Source organism: Vulpes lagopus, chromosome 8, assembly GCF_018345385.1.
Source record: "Vulpes lagopus strain Blue_001 chromosome 8, ASM1834538v1, whole genome shotgun sequence".
Lineage (NCBI taxonomy): Eukaryota > Metazoa > Chordata > Mammalia > Carnivora > Canidae > Vulpes > Vulpes lagopus.
The window spans coordinates 130,785,580-130,806,903 of record NC_054831.1 but is presented as its reverse complement, the minus strand read 5'-3'; the positions used below and the strand labels follow the sequence as shown (position 1 = coordinate 130,806,903).

Below are 21,324 nucleotides of genomic sequence, written 5' to 3'. Positions count from 1 at the left end.
GTGGCTCAGTGATGAGTGTCTGTCTTCCGTTCAGGTCATGATCCTGGGGTTCTGGGATCGAGTCCCACCTTGGGCTCCCCACAGGGAGCCTGCCTCTGCCTCTGTCTCTGTCTCTCTCATGAATAAATAAATAAAATCCTTTGGAAAGGAAAGAAAGAAAAGAAAGAAAGAAAGAAGAAAGAAAGAAAGAAAAAGAGGGCAGCCCGGGTGGCTCAGCGGTTTAGTGTTGCCTTTGGCCCAGGGCATGATCCTGGAGACCCTGGATCGAGTCCTGCATCGGGCTCCCTGTGTGGAGCCTGCTTCTCCCTCTGCCTGTGTCTCTGCCTCTCTCTCTCTCTGTGTGTCTCTCATGAATAAATAAATAAAATCTTAAAAAAAAATGAAGATCCTTGCCTGAATCAATGATTTCATTAAAGTTTGTAAATTGATGCATTTCTTTTTTTTATTTTTTTTAAGTTTTTTTTTTCTTTTCTTAAGAGATCTTATTTATTTATTTATTCATGATAGACACACACAGAGAGAGAGAGAGGGGCAGAGACACAGGCAGAGGGAGAAGCAGGCTTCATACCGGGAGCCCGATGTGGGACTCGATCCCGGGACTCCAGGATCATGCCCTGAGCTGAAGGCAGACACTAAACCACTGAGCCACCCAGGGATCCCAATTGATGCATTTCTGATACTATAATTCCTACCACACTTATTAGCTGGACTTCTTTTAAGTTCTTGCTTATTTAAATAACCTCTATCCCCAACATTAGGCTCGAACTCAGGACCCCAAGATCCAGAGTAGCTCGCTCTTCTGACTCAGTCAGCCAGGCACTCCAATTAGGACAATAGTTACCTGGAAATACAGTTCATTCAGAGAAGTAGGACAGAGCTAATTTCCTTTGAAAAAAAATAACAGCTTTAATTGAGATATAATTCACAGGCCATACAATTCACCCTTCGCAAGTGTGTATCTACTCTGGTGGGTTTTACTATATTCACAGTCGTGCAGCCATCACTACTGTCTAATTTCAGAACGTTTCCATGGTGCCAAACAGAAACCCTTAGAGCCATTAGCCACATTAGTCACTCCCCACCTCCCTCCACTCCTTGGTAACAAGGAGTCTACTTTGTGTCTATGGTTTTGCCTACTTGAAACATTTGATAGAAATGGAATCACACAACCTGAGGTCTTTAATTGACTGGCTTCGTTCACTTTGTTTTCAAGCTTCATCCGTGCTATGGCATGTGTCAGCATTTCACTCTTTTGTTGTTGAATAATATTCTACTGTAGGACTATATCACATCTGGTTTATCCATTCATCAGTTGATGCACATTTGAGTTGTTTTCACCTCTGCTATTATAAATCTATATATGTTTACCTTTGCTATTTTTTTTTAAGATTTTAGTTATTCATTCATGAGATACATAGAGAAGCAGAGACACAGGCAGAGGGAGAAGCAGGCTCCCCGCTGAGCAGGGAGCCCAACATGGAACTTGATCCCAGGACTCTGGGATCATAACCTGAATCGAAGGCAGACACTTAACCAACTGTGCTACCCAGGCCCCCTCCCCCCGCCTTTTTAAAGATTTTTAAGTAATATCTATCCCCACACGGAGCTTGAACTTAGGACCCTGAGATCAAGCGTCACTGGCTCCTCCAACTGAGCCACCCAGTTGCACCTAATTTCCTTTTAATCTGCAATTTTCAGAATAAGAAGAAGATGTTCTGGTTGCTTCCACTGATGTCCAATGAGAGTTCTCCTTACTCCCTTTTGTAAATTAATTTTAAAATTCCAGAGTAATTTTAGATGTATTGAAAAGTTGCAAAGATATTATTACGGAGTCCCTGTACACTCCACAGCCAGTCTCCCCCATTGTTAACTCGTAGGTAAGCATGGGATATTTGTCACAACTAAGAAAACAACATTGGTACGGTACTAATAACCAAACTCCAGGCTTTTTTTTTTTTTTTTAAGATTTTTATTTTATTTACTCATGAGAGATACAGAGTGAGAGAGAGAGGCAGAGACACAGGCAGAGGGAGAAGCAGGCTCCATGCAGGGAGCCTGACGTGGGACTCAATCCCGGGTCTCCAGGATCACACCCTGGGCTGCAGGCGGTGCTAAACCACTGTGCCATCGAGGCTGCCCTCCAGGCTTCTTTTGGATGTCACAGGTTTTTCTGCTAATATCCTTTCTCGATTCCAGGATCCAATCAAGGATCCCACAATGCACTTCATTGCTGTGTCTTCCTATTCTCCTCCCTTCTGTGATGGTTTCTCTGTCTTCTTTTTCATTATCTTGACTGTTTGAGGAGCACCAGGCAGGTATTTTGCAGAATGTCCCTTAGTTTAGATTTTCCCGGTATTTTTTCTCATGGTTAGACCAGGACTATGTGTCTTGGGGGAAGGAGACCACAGATGAGACGTGCCCTTCTCATCCCAGGTTCTCAGGAGTGCAGGGTGTTCACATGTACCCTGTCAAAGAACACAAGCAACGATATCTAGCTAGAATTTAATTTTATTTTCTTTGACTTTTGCACAGTCTATCAGTTTTCTATTGCTGTAACAAAGTACCACAATCTAGGAGCTTAAAGCAACAACAGAAGTTTATTATCAGTCAGACGCCTAACACGGGTTTCATTGAGCTGAAATTAAGATGTTGGCAAGGAAATTCCTCATGCAGGTCCTAGAGGGAAAAAAAAATCCCCTTTTCTTGCCTTTTCCAGTTTACAGAAGCCGCTCGGGTTCCTCAACCCATGGCCCCCTTACACCATCTTCGAAGCCAGCGATAACAGGTGAGTCTCACATCCTGTCTCTGGCCTTTTTCCATCAACACATCTGCTTCTAACTCCACTGGTAAATGTTCTCCAATTTTAAGGACTAGTGTGATTAAATTGTCCTCACTCGGATAATTTAGGATAATCTCCCCCTCTCAAAGTCCATACCAGTGATGTTGTGATTTATATTAAGAAATATCTATATCTGGTCTCTGTCCAGTTCCTGGCACAGAGCTCCTAACACCCTTTGGAATTGCCCAAGTGTTGAGAGCAAGGAAGGTGTCTTTTGTTATACTAATGAAGTGATTTTAATTTTTTAATTTTTTTAAAGATTTATTTATTTATTTGAGAGAGAGAGAGAAAGCGAGTATGTGGGGTGGGAGATGAGCAGAGAGAGAGGGACAAGTAGACTCCAAGCCGTGCTCAGATCCCCAACGCAGGTCCAATCTTAGGACCCGGAGATCCTGACCTGAGCCAAAACCAAGAGCCAGAAGCTCAACCGACTGAGTCACCCAGGTGCTCTGCGAGGTGACTTTTAGAAGGACCCTCGGTCACCTACGGTTGGGCCTGGTGGCCAGAGGAACCAAAAAAGTGATTCGAGTTGGAACTTTCAGCCTCACCCACGGGTGTCAGGGAGGGAAGAGGGGCTGGGAGTTTGCCTTCAGTCACTAATGGTCAATGATTTAATCAATCGTGAAGGTGGTGGAGAAGATTCAGGAAGAGTGGCGAGCTCAGAGAGTAGCAGGAGCTCCTCCCCTTTCTCCATCCCTTGCCCTGTGCATTTCTTCCATCTGGTTGTCCCGAGCCGTATCCTTTTATAATAAACTGGTCATCTTGCAAGTAAAATGTTTCTCTGACTTCTGTGTGCCACTCAAGCAGAACTGAGTTAATTGCTTGCTGGTGTGGGAAATACAGGCACACGCACACACACCAGAATCGATGTTCGAAGTGGAATATCCTTCATCACAACAGCCAAGTCCTCCTCGCTGTGTCAGGAAACATTTTCACAGGTTCTGGAGACCAGGGCATGGATATCTTTGGGGGACCATTATTCTTTTACCACACAGAGTTACTGGTACAGAAGTGATACTGTTACAGTTAATGAAACAATACCAATTTTCCTTTTAAAGTGTATTTCTGGGGCCCCTGGGTGGCTCAGTGATTGAGTCGGCCTTCAGCTCAGGTCGTGATCCCAGGATCCTGGGATCGAGTCCCGCATTGGGCTCCCTGCGTGGAGCCTGCTTCTCCCTCTGCCTGTGTCTCTGCCTCTGTGTGTCTCTTGTGAATAAATATATAAAATCTTTTTTAAAAATGGAGGTACAAACTTGCAGTTATAAGACGGATAAGTTGGGGCACCTGGGTGGCTCAGTGGCTCAGTCAATGGAGGGGCTGACTCTTGATTTTGGCTAAGGTTGTGATCTCAGGGTCATGGGATCAAGCCCCAAATCAGGCTCTGCGCTCAGCATGGAATCTCCGTGTCCCCCTCCCTCCGCTCCTCTGCTGCCACTCATGCTTGCTCACTCTCAAATAAAATCTTACAATAATAATAATAATTTTAAAATAAAATGAGTAAGTCACAAAGATGAAAGATACAGTAGTTGATATTATTGTAATAATTTTGTGTGGTGACAGATGGTAACTACACTCACCATGGTGAGCATTTCCTCACACGGATAAGTGTCAAATCATTATGTCCATGTCATACACCTGAAACTAATATAATATTGTATATCAATTATACTTCCATTTAAAAATGATAATAATAGGGACACCTGAGGTGGCTCAGTGGTTGAGTGTCTGCCTTTGGCTCAGGTCATGATCCCGGGGTCTTGGGTCCACGTCCCCCCTATTGGGCTCCCTGCAAGGAGCCAGCTTCTTCCTCTGCCTGGGTCTCTACCTCTCTCTCTCTCTCTCTCTCTCTCTCTGTCCCTCATGAATAAATAAATCTTAAAAAAAAAGATAATAATAGAGTATATACATTTTTTCAATAAAAACAATCGGTTGATTTAAAGGATGCTGTAGACTGTCCATGTCCTACACAAATTCATATTTTGAAACCAAATCCCCAGTGAGATGGGGTGTGAAGGTGGAGCCTTTGGGGGTGATTAGATCATGAGGGTGGAGCCCTCATGATGAGATTAGTGCCCTGATAAAAGAGACTCCAGAGAGCGTCTGTGCTCATTCTGCCCCATGAAGACCCTTCCGGAAAGAGCCATCCATGAATCAGTGAGTCCTCACCAAACTCGGAATCTGTGGACCTCCTGATTTGGACTTCCAGTATCCAGGACCGTGGGAAATACATGTTTCTTGTCTAAGTCTGGACAGGCTAAGACAAAAGGACATGTAGGAAGCTGCTGGTGTCGAAAGAAATAGTGTCTGGTAGAAGGCCTGCCTCTCGGTGACCCGACAACAATCCTGTTGACATAACCCCATTGATCAAAGCAATCCGCTAGCTGCCCCAGGCCAGTTCCTGTGGCTCTTGGTGGAATTCACTCAGCAGATCCGGATCCGGTAAATATAAAAGGTCTGGTCCTTGGGTGGGGAGCTACATCCTGGAAGAGGCTGCTGAGAAGTTGTCCTCCTGCCAGAGCTAGAAGTTCTCCGGGGTGGCAGCAGAAGTGAGGCCCTCAAGAGACCCCAGTGACCAAAGAGCTAGCCCCAAAGTCATGGGCCTTGAGACAGACCTGGAGACCAGCTCAGGTAAGAGGGGGCGGGGGGTGCTCTGCACCGCGGAAACACCAGCCAAGGGGGTGCTGGGGAGGACAGACACCCTCGCGGGAGCTGCAGGGGTTTGCAAGCCACAAATGGGCTTCGTTGAATTCCCTGTGCCCACAAACCTACCAGAACGTGAGCTTCCTTCCGAGCCTGTGTTGTGATGAAGAGCACACGGTTAAGAGTGGATTTATTTGTTATTCGGGTAACTCAAAAAAGTTCACTATTGGGCAGCCCGGGTGGTGCAGCGGTTTAGAGCCGCCTTCAGCCCAGGGCGTGATCCTGGAGACCCGGGATCGAGTCCCACGTCGGGCTCCCTGCATGGAGCCTGCTTCTCCCTCTGTCTGGGCCTCTGCCTCGCTCTTTGTGGGTCTCTCATGAATAAATAAAATCTTTTTTTAAAAATCGCCATTTAAGAGTACAGGCTTTGGATTCACGGGGAGCTGCACTGGCGCTTGCTTCGTTGACAGACAAGTCGACAGCTTGGTGCGCAGCTTGTCCCTGAGCTGGGTCGGGAGGGCACGATAGTAAGAGCGGGGATTCCCGGGACAGACAGACAGCCCGGGCACTACCGTGTGTGGGGACAAGGTTGTGTGGAGGTGGGGGGGTGGGTAGCACTATTTGTACAGGCTGAGTCTCAGCTTCCTGGTCTGTAAAAGGTGGCAGGACCTTCCTCTCGCTCCAGGACCCCATTACTTACACAGTGTGGTCCGAGGACCAGCAGCACTGGCATTCCCTGGGAGCTCATTAAAAATCTGGAACCTCAGCGCCCCCCCCCCCAACTTCCTCCAGGCACCAGAGTCTGCGCAAGGCCGTCCTGCAGGTCGTGTGCACAGTACAGAAGCTCGGGTGCCTGGGGCAATGCTTTTCGGGGAAAGCAGGATTTCAACTCGGGTCTCCCAGGTGCTGAAACCCCTGCCCTTAGAAACCCGCCCCCTTCCCTACTGGGCAGTTAAACTCTCCTGAAGGGAAGGAGGAAGGGAATGAATGAAACCACACTCTCCTGTGCCTACGTAAAGCCTTGGGCTTTTCCTTCCTTCCAGGTGGGAAGCCGGCCTGCCATCAGAAGGCCATCCCCGCTGCTCACCTGACTTTCATTATCGACTGTGCTCGTGGCAAACCGCTCGCCCTAGTAGCACCCCCGGTGCCACCCCGAGCCCCTGGTCCTAATCTAGGACCTGTCACTCCTCCAATGAAGACCTACATCTTGTTCTGTGGAGAAAACCAGCCCCACTTGACTCAGGAGGCCCCTCTGGGTGGGGGACACCTTGCCCACACCAGGGGCACCCTGCCGCCCTGCAGAGGGACTATAACCCCAGCTTCCGCCCCGGTCAGTCCACAGGTCCCTCAGGAGGCTCCTGAGGCCAAGGGGAGCCCCCTGAAGTCTGTGCCCTCCAGGTCTTCAGCTTGGGGAACGGTCATAGGCTCGCTCAAAGCCCTCTCCTCCTGTGTCTGTGGGCAGGCAGATTAACTGGGAGAGCCTGGCCATGGAGAAGGGGGTTGGCACAGCAGGCTCCAGAGCTCGGGGGCTGGGGCTGCAGTTCCCAGAGCCCAGCCCCTCTTCAGCCAAGCAGAAAGAAATCTTTGCACCAGGCCCAACGAAGAGCATTAGATCGATCAAGGACATCTGAACCAGCCACCAAGTACACACTCAAGGGTCTCCTGCTTCCTCCTCCCTGTCTCCATTCACCCTCCAGCAGGAGCAGGCTAAGGCACCTGCACATGGAAAGAAGCCAGTTCTCTCATACGGCAAATCCTAATGGAGCATCTTCTATCCGCCAGGCTCTGCAAAGTACCAGGGGAGACATCACAGCTTTCTTGGAGCTTGTCCTCGGGGAGGTGGGTGGGGTGAGGGAAAGAGTTAAGTAACCAAATAAATAAGGATGATTTTGAACAGTGATGGAATGGGTGCTTTGTCGGAACTGAAATGGGGTGCCGGGATGGGAGGCGATGGGCCCAAAGAGCTGGGTGGGAAAGGCTTCTGGGCGGGTAACAAAGTATGGTCTAAAAGGAGAAGAAGGGGCACCTGGGTGGTTCAGTCGGTTAAGCATCTGCCTTCGACTCAGGTCATGATCCCAGGGTCCTGGGATCGAGGCCCCCCGTTGGGCTCCCTGCTCAGTGGGGCATCTGCTTCTCTCCTGCTGTGCCTACTTGTGCTCTCTCTCTCTGCCAAATGATAAATAAAATCTTAAAAATAAATAAAAGATGAGAAGGAGCCAGCACTGTGGGAATCCAAGGGCCAACCTGAGCCAGGGCCAGGATGCCCCAGTGTGATGGGCAGGAGCAGTGAGCTGTCCGCAGCCATCCCGGCTCCCGGGCAAGTGTGTGGGTCACTGGGAGGCATAGACGCCAAGTGGGGAAATCCAGGGACCCAGGTGGGACCTGCCAATCCAAAATGGGAAATAAGGGACACTCCTTAGAAGGGCACGGGAGGTGCTCAGAAAGGTAGAGAGAATCATGTTTGAACAGAGATAAATGTAAGAGCCCATTTCCTGAGCAGCTACTACATACGTACCAGGCTCATGTATCCCTAGGGACACAAGGGTGGGTGGCTCCTGTGTCACCGGGCAGTCAGGTTACCCAACAGGAAGTGGGGTCACCGGTGTGGGTGTGAGGGTGTGTGTGGGCCTAAGATGCAGTGTTGTGTGGAATGCTACATCAACTCCTCTGAGGGAGTATGTCTCAAGGCTTTCTCGTTAAAATTGCTGATGTTCGGGGGGGGTACCTGGGTGGCTCAGTGGGTTAAGCATCTGGCTCTTGATTTCTGCTCAGGTCATGATCTCAGGGTCCTGAGATTGAGCCCCCTACCTCCCATGCTCAGCAGGGAGTCTACTTCAGATTCCCTCCTTCTCCCTTTGCCCCTTCCCCCTCCCTCTCTAAAAAAAAAAAAAGCTGAATGTTCACGGATTTATTCAATGCTTATTTTACTAGTTTCCTACAAACACTAGTAGCTAAGGTGTATTAGCCATTTGCCCTGTGCCAGGGAAGGGACATCCTTGCAGTGACAGGATGAGGAAGCACAGATTAGGGAACTGAGGGATGCACTCAGGTCCCACACACTGGTACAGTTCCAATTAGATCCCAGCACGCCTGGTGCTCATGTTGCTCCCAGCCCCAGGTGGCCTCTCATCCCAGCAGAATCTCTCCTAGGCAGAGGAGATCCAGAGAGGACAGCCATGACTCAGTCTTCCGGGAGTCCACAGCCTGATGGCGGAGGCAAGAAAGGAAGATGGCCAAAGCGGGTAAGTGCAAGTTAAGGGCACACAGAATAAGGCTGGGGCTGGAGGAGGGTGTCCAGTCCTCTCTGGGAGAGGTGTTCAGGGAGGGCTTCCTGAAAGAAGTGATGTCTAGACCAAGATTTGACCAGTGAGTGAGCCATGCAAAGGTGAGGGAACAATGTGTGTGGGGGGGTGTTCCAGGAAGAAGGACCAGAGTCATTCAGTTTGGCTGGAGTATTAATTCGCTCTCACCAAGTATTTATTGGGCACCCACTGTGTGCCAGGCTCTGGGCTGGACCCTCAGCTGGAGCAGTGATAAGACAGACAAGCCCTCACCCTGAAGGAGCTTATTCTCTAGTTGGGGGAAGACAACTCATGCATGTGTACACGCAGCAGTGGCCAGAGAAATGGCAGGGACCTCACTACGTGAGGCCTTGCAGGCCAAGATGAGATAGAGCATGTGACTTTTTTTTTAAAACTTTATTTATTTATTTAAGTAATCTCTAAACCCATCACAGGGCTTGGACTCAAGACCCCGAGATCAAGAATTGCTTGTTCTTCCCACTGAGCCAGCCAGGCGCCATGAACATGTGACTCTTGATCTTAGGGTCTTGAGTTCAAGCCCCAGGTTGGGCGTAGAGCTTACTTAAAAGCAAAAAACCCAAACTTTCCCTAGCTCTTGTGCTGGGACCAGAAGGCAGGGGTTGGGGGGGCTGGGGTTTGGGAGCGGGGGGAGCTTAGGAGGCTGAGCCTAATCCAGGCAAAGCGGAGTGTCAACTTGGGCTAGAGAGGCAGTGACAGAGTAATCTGGAGGACATCTGTCCCTCCTCCCTCCTCCCCTGCTGAGAATCACTGGACTAGAAGAACCCACAAAGACGCAGCTGCAAAGGGAGTTAGAAGCTCTCCAGGAAGAGGGTGGGCCTGTGGCTGCACGTCCAGTTTTGTAACAGCAGGTGTCACCCTATCATCAGACTGCAGGGCACGGTGTCCTGGCCTGGCCAGGGAGGTAGACAACGGCTGGGCGCGGGGCCAGAGTCCTGGGCCAGCCACCCAGTGGGGTCCATGTTTCCAGAAGCCAAACTGCAGTCTAACCAACACCCCCTTTTGTCCCAATAATGAGTATGTGTGTGTGTGTGTGTGTGTGTGTGTGTGTGTGTATTTTTTTTAAGTTTATTTATATTTTAGTACTCTAAACCCAGCATGGGGCTCAAACTCATAATCCTGAGGTCGAGAGTCACCTGCTCTCTGACAGAACCAGCCAGGTGACCCAGGGCTCTGTATATTTTTATATGCACCACACACCACCTCTGTTCCTCTCATACCAGACCAGAGAGGTAGGTATGACTTTTATCGCCATTCTACAGGTAAGGAAGGAGGCAGAGCTCAAAGCCAAACCCCAGGTAGTGTGACTACACACCTGTAAGCCACAGCATCATGACCCTGAGCTTTGCAGCCGTCATTGTGTTCACGTTTGTTCAATGAGCAAATGGTTTTACAAGGACCCAGCCGAGGGCCTGGCAGTATGTAGAGGGTGTGTGGGGCTCAACAGGTGAGCAGGGCCCTCACTGAGATGGAACACACCAGGGGGCGATGGGGGGGGTGGACAGAGAGCTCGGTTAGTCTCTCCACCCACAATCCTGTGAGGGACTATCCCATTTTACAGATGTGGAAACTGAGGCTCAGGTAGGGAAAGCAACTGGCCCAGGGTCACATAGCTCCAAGTGGCAGAGCCAGGGTTGAAATGAAGGTAGTTTGACCTCAGGGCTTTGCCTACCACCCCTACTGTACTCTGTTGAGGGAATGAATCCATAAACAAGTGAAGGACTTTATTGAACCAGTGGGTTAACGTGTGAGTGAGTGAAGGTGTTTCCAGGTTGGCAACCTGCTTGGTCAAGACTGTGTCCCCACGGGCAGCCCGGGTGGCTCAGCGGTTTGGCGCCTGCCTTCAGCCCAGGGCCTGATCCTGGAGACCCGGGATCGAGTCTCACGTCGGGATCCCTGCATGGAGCCTGCTTCTCCCTCTGCCTGTGTCTCTGCCTCTCTCTCTTTCTCTCTGTCTCTCATGAATAAATAAATTCAAAAAATCTTTAAAAAAAATATTTATTTATCCATGAGAGACACAGAGAGAGATACTCGATCCCGGGTCTCCAGGATCACATCCTGGGCTGAAGGGGACGCTAAACGGCTGAGCCACCCGGGCTGCCGATAAATAAAATCTTTAAAAAAACAAAGACTGTATCTCTGGTACCTTAAGGTGACTCTATGTAATAGGTGGTGGTTGAGAATTGCGCGAGGAGGGGAGATGGGCGACTGGGTGGCGCAGTTGGTTGAGCCCTTGGCTCTTGGTTTCTGCTCAGGTCATGATCTCAGGGTCGAGGGAGGGAGCCCCGGGCTGGACTCTGCACTCAGCCAGGAGTCTGCTTGGGATTCTTTCTCCCCCTCTAAGATATATACATAAATCTATTTTTTTTAATTTTTTTATTTATTAATTTGACCGAGGGAGAGATAGAGAAAGAGAGCACAGCAGGGGTAGAGGCAGGCAGAGGAAGAGGGAGAAGCAGGCTGACCACTGAGCAGGGAGCCTGATGTGGGGCTTGATCCCAGGACCCCGGATCATGACCTGAGATGATGGCAGATGCTTAACTGACTGAGCCATGCAGGTGCCCCTGAATAAATCTTAAAAAAAATAAGTTACATTTAAAAAAAGAAGAAAGAGGAGAGGGAGAGGAGGGTAGACGAAAGGAAGGCGCAGATTTGCCATCCTGCCCTCTCCTCCGGGGCTCTCTAGGGCCAGCCGCCCTGCCTTGTGCCCAGGGGGCCCACACCCAGTCTAGTAGCCCCCAGACTCCCATGAGAGATTGTCCCCGGGTCCGGGCCTTGGAGGGCCTCCGAGCTGGGGACTGGCCCGGCTGGCTGGTCACCATGAGCCCCAGGCCAGGTATGGGGTGGCCCAGCTGTGCTGACTGTAAATAACACTCCCTCCCCTGCCCCGAGGCTCCTGCCCTGGGCACCAGTCCCTCAGACTCGTGTCACCATGCCCCTCCGGAACCTTGTTCGGAAAACAAGCACGGTTTTAACGAGACTTCAGCATTTACTGAGTTTGTACTAAAACACCATCTCTCTGTGGCTCCTCATAGCAGACCTGGGAGTGTGGGGTCTGATCTTTGTTTATGGGATGAGGTAACTAAAGCTTCCAGAGGTTTCTTTCCACCCCCACCTCCACCTCCAGAGCCCAGACAGGCTCTTCTGAGACGGCGAGGGGACCTTTTAGCTCTGCCCTTACCTGCTTTTCATGGAGAGGAGACTGCAGCTACCAGGGGGGCTCCTCTGCGGCTCTGGCCTGAGTCTTGGTCTCGATGGAGCCACAGCAGCGTGGGTGAGACGTCGGGATCCAAATCTAAGTGAAGTCCCAGTAGCTGAGCCCCACTGGGCATTGCCAGGCCATGGCATACCTGAGCTCCAGTCAGCTACTGCGTGCGTTACGGGTAACAACCCTAGCGAGTGGATTCTACTAGCACCGCTTACAGATAGGACAACTGAGGCACAGAGGGATTAAGTTACTTATAGGGGATCACACAGCTCAGAAGCAGCAGAGCCAAGATTCAGACCCAGGGAGTGTAGCTCCAGAGTCCATGCTGACCCTCCACTATTTACTGAGGCTTTTTAGCTTTTCAAAAAAATCTTACAAACATGTATTTATAAAAAATAAAACAAAAACAAACCAAAAAACCAGGTACTTATGTTTGTACTTATGGCATGGCTCCATGCCAGGCTTGGGAGCAAGAGGGCAAAATAAGGCACCTTGTGCCCTTGCAGAACTAGGATCCAATGCAGACTGGGGAGAGGGGTGTGGGGAGGGGGCTACAGGGTGGGAGGTAGGAGTTACCTCCGGGCCAGGGAAAGGTGGCAGTGGGCATGAAGGGGTTGGCCTGGAAGAAATGCCCCGGCCTGAGCTTCTAGAGGCCCGGGTCTCCATCTCACCTGTGCCACTGACTTCTGTGTGACCCTGGGTAAGGTCCTAGCCCTCCCTGGGCCTCGGTTTCCCCACCACACCAAGAGGACAGGCTGGCCAACCAAGTGGGTGGCTCACCTCAGGCAAGCACCCCTTTCATCTGAGCTTCAGTTTCTTTTGAGCACAAGTTTGGGCCCAGGCTTCTTTGGACTTGTCTGTGCCCCTGAGCTGGCAGGTCTAGAAGGCTTTCTGGAGGAGGTGGTTTGGGCCTGAATGTGAGGAAACCTTCTAGGTCCCTGGCGCCCTTCCGGGTCTCTGGCAGCACCCGACCTGGACTTTTTCACAGGTCACAGGTCTCCAGCCTTGGAAGGCTGCATCTTTTCAGCCTCTCCTGCCTTCCTACCAGGTCCACTCCCAAAACTATAAGATGTACAAGTCTGCCTTCCCTGCACAGGATGCCCGGATAGGGCCAGGGGAGCTGACTTAACCCTGGGGTGGTGTCATGTGCGTGTTGGGGGGGGTGCGGGGGGACTGATTTGGGCTTCCTAGACCCAGCAGAGGACTTCTAGAGCCATAGACAAAGATTCAAATCCCAACCATTGCCACTTCCAAGCTGGGTGACCTTGGGCCAGTTGCTTGACCTCTCTGAACCTCCTGGGTGCCTACCTGGCGGATTGCTGCGGGCTGAGCAGTAGGCCCGGCACACGCTAGGCGCTCAATGAATGGGGCTGCTAAAATTATTCCTGGGGTGGGGGTGGGGCGCAGGGCCTGCAGCCAGGCCTATATTTAGCCTGGAAAGGGTGGGGGGCCGGGGAGTGGGGGTGGGGGAGACGAGGCGCGGAGGCCAGCCCAGGCGCCCGGGGGGCGGGGCGGAGCCGATGACCGAGGGCTGCCGGCCCCCTCCCCCGCCCCCCCTGCCGCAGGGTCACCTTGCTGGGAGGGGAGGGCCCTCCACCTCCCCGACGGGCTTCTGCTCTGTGCCTGCGGAATCTTCATCTCCCAAAACCTGGGTCTGGGGAGAGGCCGCGGGGGCCTGGGGGGGGAGCGGGGTCACTGGCCCCGTCGGGGGAGCCCCCCTCGCGCCCCAGGGGGGGCCTCGCTGGGTCGTGAAGCCGCGGGGAGCCTGCCCCTGGGTGGAGGTCGGGGGAGCGGGAGGCAGGCGCGGCTCCACCCCCAGCCCCGGCCGCGGAGTTTCGGGGCTGCAAATAGCGCAGTGGAATCAGTGAGTCACGGAGGCTGGAAATACCGCGCCCCCTCTTCTCCTCCCGCCTCCCCCGCGGCCCGAGCTGCACCGGGGAGCCAGGCACTCCGGTTTCAGCGGCGCCTGGGGGGGTGCGGCGGGGCCTCCAGGGAGCACCCAGACTCCCCCAAGCAGCCCTGCCCCGGCCCCGGGTCCCGCCGCCCAGCCGGTCTGGTCCCCAGGGGCCACCTGGCACAAGGCGGGCTCCAGGAGGGAAGGCGACGCTGCGGTGCAGGTGGCCCCCCTTTGCTGTCCCCTTTGCTGTCCCCGGCCCGCCAGTGCAGTAATCCTGCAGGGAAATAACTCCGGGATTCCGAGGAGGAGGCCAGGGGACACCCGCCTTTCTGTGAGGTCCTTGAGCTGCCACTCCTCGCCCCAGATCTCAAGGAAGGCGGGTCAGTTTATTCTGGGGTTTCTTCCCCTGGCAGCCTCCAGCCCCATCCCAAGGTTGAGAACTTCAGACAGGTGATCTCCCGAGGTCTGTGATTCCGTGGTTTATTGTGTGTGCAGCGTACAATGGTATGGTCCTCCCGTGTTCCCTTCCACCCCCCAGCCATCCCCTAAGAGCCCCAGAATGGCAGGGGTGAGAGGCCGCCCTATGGAACACCGACCCAAAAGGTGCAGAAGGAAGAAGCAGGCCCGGCTTCTTGCCCCAGGGGGCCTCAACCACTGTGAACCACCCCTACTCCCACCCCTCCTTCTGTAGGTTGGAGATGGAGCCAGTGTCACCGGGGGTATCTGGGGTTTCCCCAGATGAAGGCTGACCTGAGGTCCCTGCCCTGGGCTGGAGACTAGGAGGGAACTGGGTCGGGGGCTCTCCCTATGATCCAGGCACCCTCCAGCAGGAAGGTGTGGGGCAGGGTGCACAGGCCATGAGAGGCAGAATGAGGGGAACTACTCTCCAGTGCTGGGAAGGGTGGAGGCAGTTTGAGAGCAGCTTTCAAGGCCTGGGTTCAAATCCAACCTTTAATGAGTGAGCCTGGCATTCAACAGCTCAGAGACTCAGTTTCCCCAGTAATAAAAAAAAAAATCTAATTTTAGGGTACTCTGAATTCAGCCTCAACTAACAGTAATCCTCAGTACTTGAAGGACATGGCAATGTGCACATTTGTGTACTATACACACACCCAGCCTATAGATTCATTGATTAAAGAGGGGGAAGGGTGGGAGAGGTGACTGGTGCAGGGGAAGGGTGAGGAGAAGCTAGGGTCCAAGCTTGAAGGCTCAAGGCCCCATCCGTGCTGTCTCTCCCACCCCAGCTGGATGACCTGTCTGCAGTGGGGGCAGCCCGGGAGCCCAGGTGTCTGGGTGTGAGGAGGCACCGGCCCCACCCCCGGCTGGGCCTAGCCTAAGGGCACAAGCACGTACCAGAGAGCAGGAGTGTTGTACCATTTATCACAAAGCAGCTCTATTGGAAAAACCCCATCTATATACAGACGTTGTGTGGCCCTGCCCTGGCACAGCTGGTGGGGGGGGCACCAGGTAGGCAGGTGGCCTGGCAGCTGGCCCGGGGCTCGGGGAGTGGCAGAGGGGACACTTCCCACCGTGGCTGTCCTCTCTGACTTCTCTGTCCCGCTTGGATCAGCGCCTAATATCTGCCTCTGTCTCCCCTGCTCCCCTTGGCCAAGGGAGTCCCAGGTCCCTGTCCCCTCTGCCCCTGCCCTGCAAAGACTCCAGAAAACAGAGGATTTGTCCATCTGTCTGTCCTGCAGATTATTTCCTTGCCCCAGTTCCTTTCCCCAAAGTGGGTTCTCCGGGAACTCCCTTTCCTATCTCAATCCCTTTATTCAGGATTAAGTGAAAGAGAATCTAGAATCTGGGGGCCACAGGTGAGGCAAAAGGATCCCCAGCCTGCCCTGGAGAGCAGGAGGCCTCAGTTTAGGGGGATAACCAACCTCAGGGCCTGGAATTTGAGCTGAGATGTCCTGCAAGCTGTCATGAGGGTGAGGAAACTTCTCTGGCACGCCAGTGGGGGAGTCTAGGGGGAGTGGGAGGGGACGGGGAGGGGGAGGCCCTCAGATTTTAATCTCTGTCCTGAAGGTCTGCTGGACGTGCTCCGTGTGCGGGTGGCGCCGGGCCCGGATGGTGAGGCTGCCATCCTCCCTCAGGGCAGAGGTCACCGAAGTGGGGTCCACGTCCTCGGGCAGCTGGCACTTGTGAGCGAAGGTGTTCATAACTGTGCCGTCAGCTGCCAGCTGGGGAAGGGGTGACGGGTCAAGGCATGATGCTCCCCACCCCTGTCCAGCTCCTGTCAGGCCACCGCCCTTTCTTCCTAATCTTACCCCAGCCAGGCCCCTACATGCCAGGGCCAGGGGGTTCTAGGTGCAGGTGCAGAGGGGCTGGCCAGGGTGGCCGCGGCCGGGACAGCTATAGAAGTGCCCGGGGGAGCTCCAGTGCTTCTGAGGGGTAGGCAGGGGGCTGGGTGGGGCTGCTCAGAGAAGGAGGGGCTCCTTGGCAGAATCAGGAGCTCCGGAGCAACAGAGAGAAGGCAGCATGGAGCAGGGCCGTGCCCTCTTGAGTGCCCAGGCACATCCAATGTCCACCGCGTGGGCTGGACGGGCAGCCCCTCCCCTGTGGCTTGGGCAGCACACGGTGTCCGGAGGAGCCTGGTGGCTGAGTCACTGGCGGGGGTTGCAGGGCTGGCACGTGCTGCCCACTGGTTCTGGTGCCCACAGTCCTGGGCTTCCCTGGCAGAGGTATCGGGGGTATCCAGCCTCCCGTGTTCGGGAGAGAAAGCCAGGCCAGGGAGGGTCTGGAGGGAGCCTTGGACAGACCCTCCCTGACGGGCAGCTGTGGCCGTGGCCCTCTGGGGACAGCACCCCTGTTCAGGCCAGGCCTCCCCAGTAGAGGCCTCCTGGCAGTCGGTGCTCAGGGACCCCAGTGACCCAGTGACCCTGAGACCCGTGAGTGGAGGGAGTGTGTGGTCTGGACTGTGTCTGATCTTGGCCCGCAGGGCCCCTGCCTGGCTTCGGGTGGGGTTCAAGGATCCCACGATGGGGGCTGAACCTCTGGGTGGAGGAGGGAAGATGGGCTTGAAGGGTGTAACTTGGGGGAGCTCTTTCCCCAGCTTTCCAGGTGAGCGCCCCATGGACCCACATGCCTGCCAGGAACGCTATCCCCACTCAGCTTCCATCCCCATCCTCTCAGCCTGCCCCTCACCTCACCTCACCTCCTCAGGTGCTCTCTGCCTGCGTCCCCCCACCCCTTTCCCTTTCCCTGAGGCTCCCACAGCTGCCCTTAGCTCCCGGAGAAAGGATCTCAGTGCCGTGGGGCAGGGAGAAGGGGACAGTGTCCCTCTGTAATAGGAGCAAGGTCTCCAGATTGCCCTGGGAGGTTGGGGGGGCAAGAGTCAGGGTCTGGGGTCTCAGCATGGTGCATAGGAGTGGGGATGTGGGCAGAGGGTACGGGGTGGAACCGGGTCCAGGCAGGGTGCGCAGGCTCACCTTCTCAGCCCGCACCTCGATGTGGTTGTTGGAGGTGGTGACAATGATGTCTTCAGGTGAGAAGTCACTCACGTCCACTGCAAACTCATAGGCGTCCCCGAGGGTCTTGATGTTGCCCGGCCCCCCGGGACGGGCTGTGGGGAAGGCTGAGCTCAGCGCTGGGCAGACCTGCATCTAGAGCCCGGGTTTCAGGCTCCTCTGGGGCCCTGCCCTCGCCCTCACCTCACCTCCTGCAGCCCACCTTTCCCGCGACGGGGGACAGGGATGGGGCCTGACCCAGCACAGGTGAGATGAGTGATGCAGGCCCGGAGGCGGGGTGGGGTGGGGTGGGGTGGGGTGGGTGGGGTGCCTCCCTCCCCATCCAGTCCTCCAGGGCTCCAGCGAGGACCTGGCCACGGCCCCTGTGTGGCCTTTGGCATCATAGCTGGCCCCCTGGGTCACAACCGTTCCCTGGAGGCCAGCCTGTTCTTGTGGCCACATCTGTCTCTGTGGCCGCATCTGTTCTGGTGGCCGCACACGGCTACGGTCGTGCAGCTGGGCAGCCACGTGCAGGGGGGCCCCGGAGCAGGTGTCCCCTACCTGTACGTCTCCCCTCAGAGCCCTGACAACTTGCCTGGGAAGGCCAGGGGCTCCGAGTGGGGCCGCATGAAGCTGCCAAAATCCTCGGAAAACATGCTCAGGGCTTTCTCCATGGGCGGGTCCTGGGCAGGGAGGGCTCGGGAGGCGGAGGAGGACGAGGACGAGGACGAGGATGAGGACGAGGATGAGGAGGAGGAGGAGTGGAAGCTTCTCTCCGCTCTGAAGGTGGAGGAGGTTCTGTGGCTCATCCACGGGCGGGCGGCCGGGCCCTGGCCAGGGGGCAGGGGGACAGGAGAGGGTGTGGGCAGCAGGCTCCGGGGAGCGTGCCGGGCCCCGATTGCCGGCGCTTTATAAGGCCCGACGTCCCGGGCTCGGGGCCAGCCCCTTGTCTCCTAGCTAAATTTAGGCCTCGCCTGGGCCGGGAGGGGGCTGGAAATCCTCTCCGGTGAGGCGGCCCTGCTGACAGTCCAGCACACGCGGCGGCTGAGCTCACAGCCCAGCATTCCAGGCCGATAACTCCAGCGCGGGGCCTCCGCAGCCTGTCCCCCAGCACTCAGACCCCGTGCCTGCCCCAGGACCCCGTGTGTGTGTGTGTGTGTGTGTGTGTGTGTGTGTGTGTGTGTGTGTGTGGTGCCTCTGCCTCCCCCATCAGCCTGGGGCTCTCTAAGGACTGTGCCTCCCCCATCAGACTGCAAGCTTCTTGAGGATAGGGTTTTCTGTTTCCTGTCCCCTCTCCCCCAAAGTTCCAGTCCTGGTAAGAGGGAATCTAGGTGGCGGGCAGTCAGGTTGGCGGGGGTCCAAGCCCCTGGCCCCGGGGGACAGCAGGAGACCCAAGGTCAGGAGGTAGGGGAGGGTGGAGGATCCCCACCCCTTGGACCCCTGCGTGAGGTGAGAGACTCCTTCCCTCAGGGCAGATAATGTTTACCCCCATCTCTTAGGAAAGACGGAGACAACCCTGGGGGGGGGGTAGAATGTGCAGCTGTCCCCCTGCCCGCTCCCACGGGGACCCAGATTCCGTGCTCGCCCTCACCCCACGCTCAGGACATTTGGGGGCCCCAGAGGAGGATGCTGGCGGCCCTTGGCCAGGGTGGGAGTGGGGTCAGGACTCAGGGGAGGACAGCAGATCATTTGATAATTGTCCTTAAAAGTCTAGAAGGTTACGTTGCTGGGGACTGTCTGTGTGACCTCCAGCCCAATGGAGGTGCTCAGGGGCTGTGGCCACGGGATTCAGCGAGAGGTAAAGGAGATCTCCCCGGGCCGCTAGTCCAGCTCCGACCTCCGGAGCGCCTCCTGGCTGTGAGCTTTGCAGCCCGGCCCATCCCGTCCCCACACACCTCTGGGAAAAGAGGTGTTGTTCCCATTTTACAGGCAGGGAAGTGGAGCCTCACCGAGAGGGGGGGGCTTGCACATGGGTAAGTGGGGGAGCTGGGATTGGGACCCCGTAGGTCTGATTCAAAGCCCTCCCGGAGGCTGGGTGCCATGGGCGGTGGGGTTTTTGTTCTCTCCAAATCCTGCCTTTCCTGCCCAGACCGGCTGATTCCTCTTCCACCACGGAGACCTCCGTGATTGCTGCAGCCACACAGGGGCTCCAGCCCGTATGCCCACCCCAGCACCTGGCACTGTGACATGGTCTTCCTGGGTCTGTGACTTCTCTGCCATGTCCTCACTCCCCCATCCGATTGGAGTGACTCCCCCTGGTGTAGGGGTCCGCCCATCCCCCCATTAGATTAGAGGCTTCTGAAGGTGGGGACTGTTTTTCTTTTCTCTGCCTCCCACAGAACACCACCCTCGGGGGGTGGGCTCCATCTAGGGGTAATTACTGGTGCCCGTGGACTGTGGGGTGGGGGCAGGAGCTGAGTGGTCACCGGAGCAAGAGGGGTCTGTCATTCTGGTGGAGGTTCTTGCTGGGCCCGTGTCACCCATCTTGGCCAAGGGGTTCCAGTAGGGCTGCCAGGAAGTTACCAGCATGAGGCAAGATGGAAAGAGGGTAGGGGCGGGGTGGGGGGCCATGAGGCCTCCCGCCCGCCAGGGAAACAGGAGCCAGTGGCTAAATGCAGACACAGTGTCATGGTGCTGAGGGCCTGAGTCACTGCTCCTGGACGTCAGATCCCGTTACCCACCCCCGCCCACCGTTCCTCCTCCCCTTCCTCCTATCCCTGAGGCATCGCCCATAAATGTACTGGATCTACTGACCTCAGTGGCCAGGAAGGACCTCCAAAGGTCATCAGGGCCATCCCCCTGTCTCTGGGCATGCTCTCCCTCCAGATCACAGGGATGATCCACTGCCTTGAATCTCAAACCTGCCAGGGCATCCCAGTCACCTGGGGGATCTTTTAACAAATGCAGACTCATCCCTCTGCATCCCAAGATTCTGATTTGGGATCTTGGGAAGGGACTAAGTATCTGTTTGCCTCAGCTCCCCACACAGCCGGCCCACAGGCCCGTGTTTGGAAACTGCCCATCATTCAGCAGATATTTACTGAACACTTACTATGTGGGGGGCACCGTTCTAGGCTCTGGGGGAGTCATGATGAATGACCGATGAGGAGCCATGACTCCCTGGTGCTCCCAGGGCTGGGAGTGAGGGTGTGGACATCCAGCAGCAGCCGGCCAGCTGATGCTGGCTGTGGGACTGTAGCCTACAGCTGCCTGGAGCCAGAGGCTGGGGTTTGGGATGTCAACAGTTATCCTGTTACTGTACACGGTCACCAGGTTGGGGTGGCAAGGCGACAGTGGGCCCCGCCCCGCCTCCTACTGCATACACACATGCGCCTATTTTGGATGGACCTGGCTGGGCATCGAGGGTCAGAGAGTGGCTCGGGGTCCCAGGATTTTAACAAGCCACTGAAGGGCCGTCATGATTTTCAGAGAGGAGCTTTGTCTGGGGGGAGGGAGAGAGCACAGTTATCCCAAATCTTTCCAAAAGTGACATCAGACCCAAATCATCTGCTTTGTGCCCAAACCCTTGTCCTGACTGATTAAAGCCACAGGGCCGGTAGGAGCTCTGGGGAGGGGAATAGCCAGACAGTCTAGGTATGGGTCCAGCCTCTTCTGTGTGACTTTAGGTCAGTCAATATACCTCTCTGACCCTCTGTCACCTGCCCAATGGTGATCCTACCCTTGACTCACAAGGAGGATGGGGTGGGAGGGTGAACTGTGTTGCAGATACAAAGGGCCTGGCGTGTGGCTGGCACATAACCTGTGCGTGCTCCCTCACCCTCATGCCCTCACTCCTACCCTCTGCTGGGGCGGGCTGTCTGTGGCATTTACTCAGAAGCGCCCTGGTTTGAGAGGTAGTTCTCTGAGACTTGGGGGGATGGCCATGAGGGTTGAGATCAAGTTCCTCCCCAGGCCCCAAATTACTGCCCCTGCTCCAGCTCATCGGTCCCCTCCCCACCTCTGAGCAAGATGGG

At 55.0% G+C, this 21,324-nt stretch overlaps 2 protein-coding genes across 2 annotated transcripts; one reads left to right on the top strand and one right to left on the bottom strand.

The window, feature by feature from the left end:
* The first annotated feature begins 5,326 nt into the window (after positions 1 to 5,326).
* Positions 5,327 to 7,379, top strand: LOC121497916 (steroid receptor associated and regulated protein). Its single transcript, XM_041767721.1, has 2 exons — positions 5,327 to 5,467; positions 6,523 to 7,379. Exons 1-2 carry the CDS (start codon positions 5,434 to 5,436, stop codon positions 6,948 to 6,950), a joined length of 462 nt encoding a protein of 153 aa, XP_041623655.1. The 5' UTR covers positions 5,327 to 5,433; the 3' UTR covers positions 6,951 to 7,379.
* Positions 7,380 to 14,368: 6,989 nt separating this feature from the next.
* HSPB7 (heat shock protein family B (small) member 7) lies at positions 14,369 to 18,243 on the bottom strand. Its single transcript, XM_041767660.1, has 3 exons — positions 17,946 to 18,243; positions 17,333 to 17,466; positions 14,369 to 16,084 (listed from the first exon to the last, which is right to left on the bottom strand). Exons 1-3 carry the CDS (start codon positions 18,157 to 18,159, stop codon positions 15,905 to 15,907), a joined length of 528 nt encoding a protein of 175 aa, XP_041623594.1. The 5' UTR covers positions 18,160 to 18,243; the 3' UTR covers positions 14,369 to 15,904.
* Between the last annotated feature and the right edge of the window lie 3,081 nt (positions 18,244 to 21,324).

What these genes read in the sequence shown, in the direction of transcription:
- LOC121497916 (XM_041767721.1), top strand. Translation starts at nt 5,434, where the DNA reads ATGGGCCTTGAGACAGACCTGGAGACCAGCTCAG. An exon ending in AGACCTGGAGACCAGCTCAG is followed by an intron (nt 5,468 to 6,522) that starts GTAAGAGGGGGC and finishes CCTTCCTTCCAG; the next exon opens with GTGGGAAGCCGGCCTGCCAT.
- HSPB7 (XM_041767660.1), bottom strand. Translation starts at nt 18,159, where the DNA reads ATGAGCCACAGAACCTCCTCCACCTTCAGAGCGGAGAGAAGCTTCCAC. An exon ending in GGAGCCCCTGGCCTTCCCAG is followed by an intron (nt 17,467 to 17,945) that starts GCAAGTTGTCAG and finishes CCTTCCCCACAG; the next exon opens with CCCGTCCCGGGGGGCCGGGC. An exon ending in TCGAGGTGCGGGCTGAGAAG is followed by an intron (nt 16,085 to 17,332) that starts GTGAGCCTGCGC and finishes CCCCTTCCCCAG; the next exon opens with CTGGCAGCTGACGGCACAGT.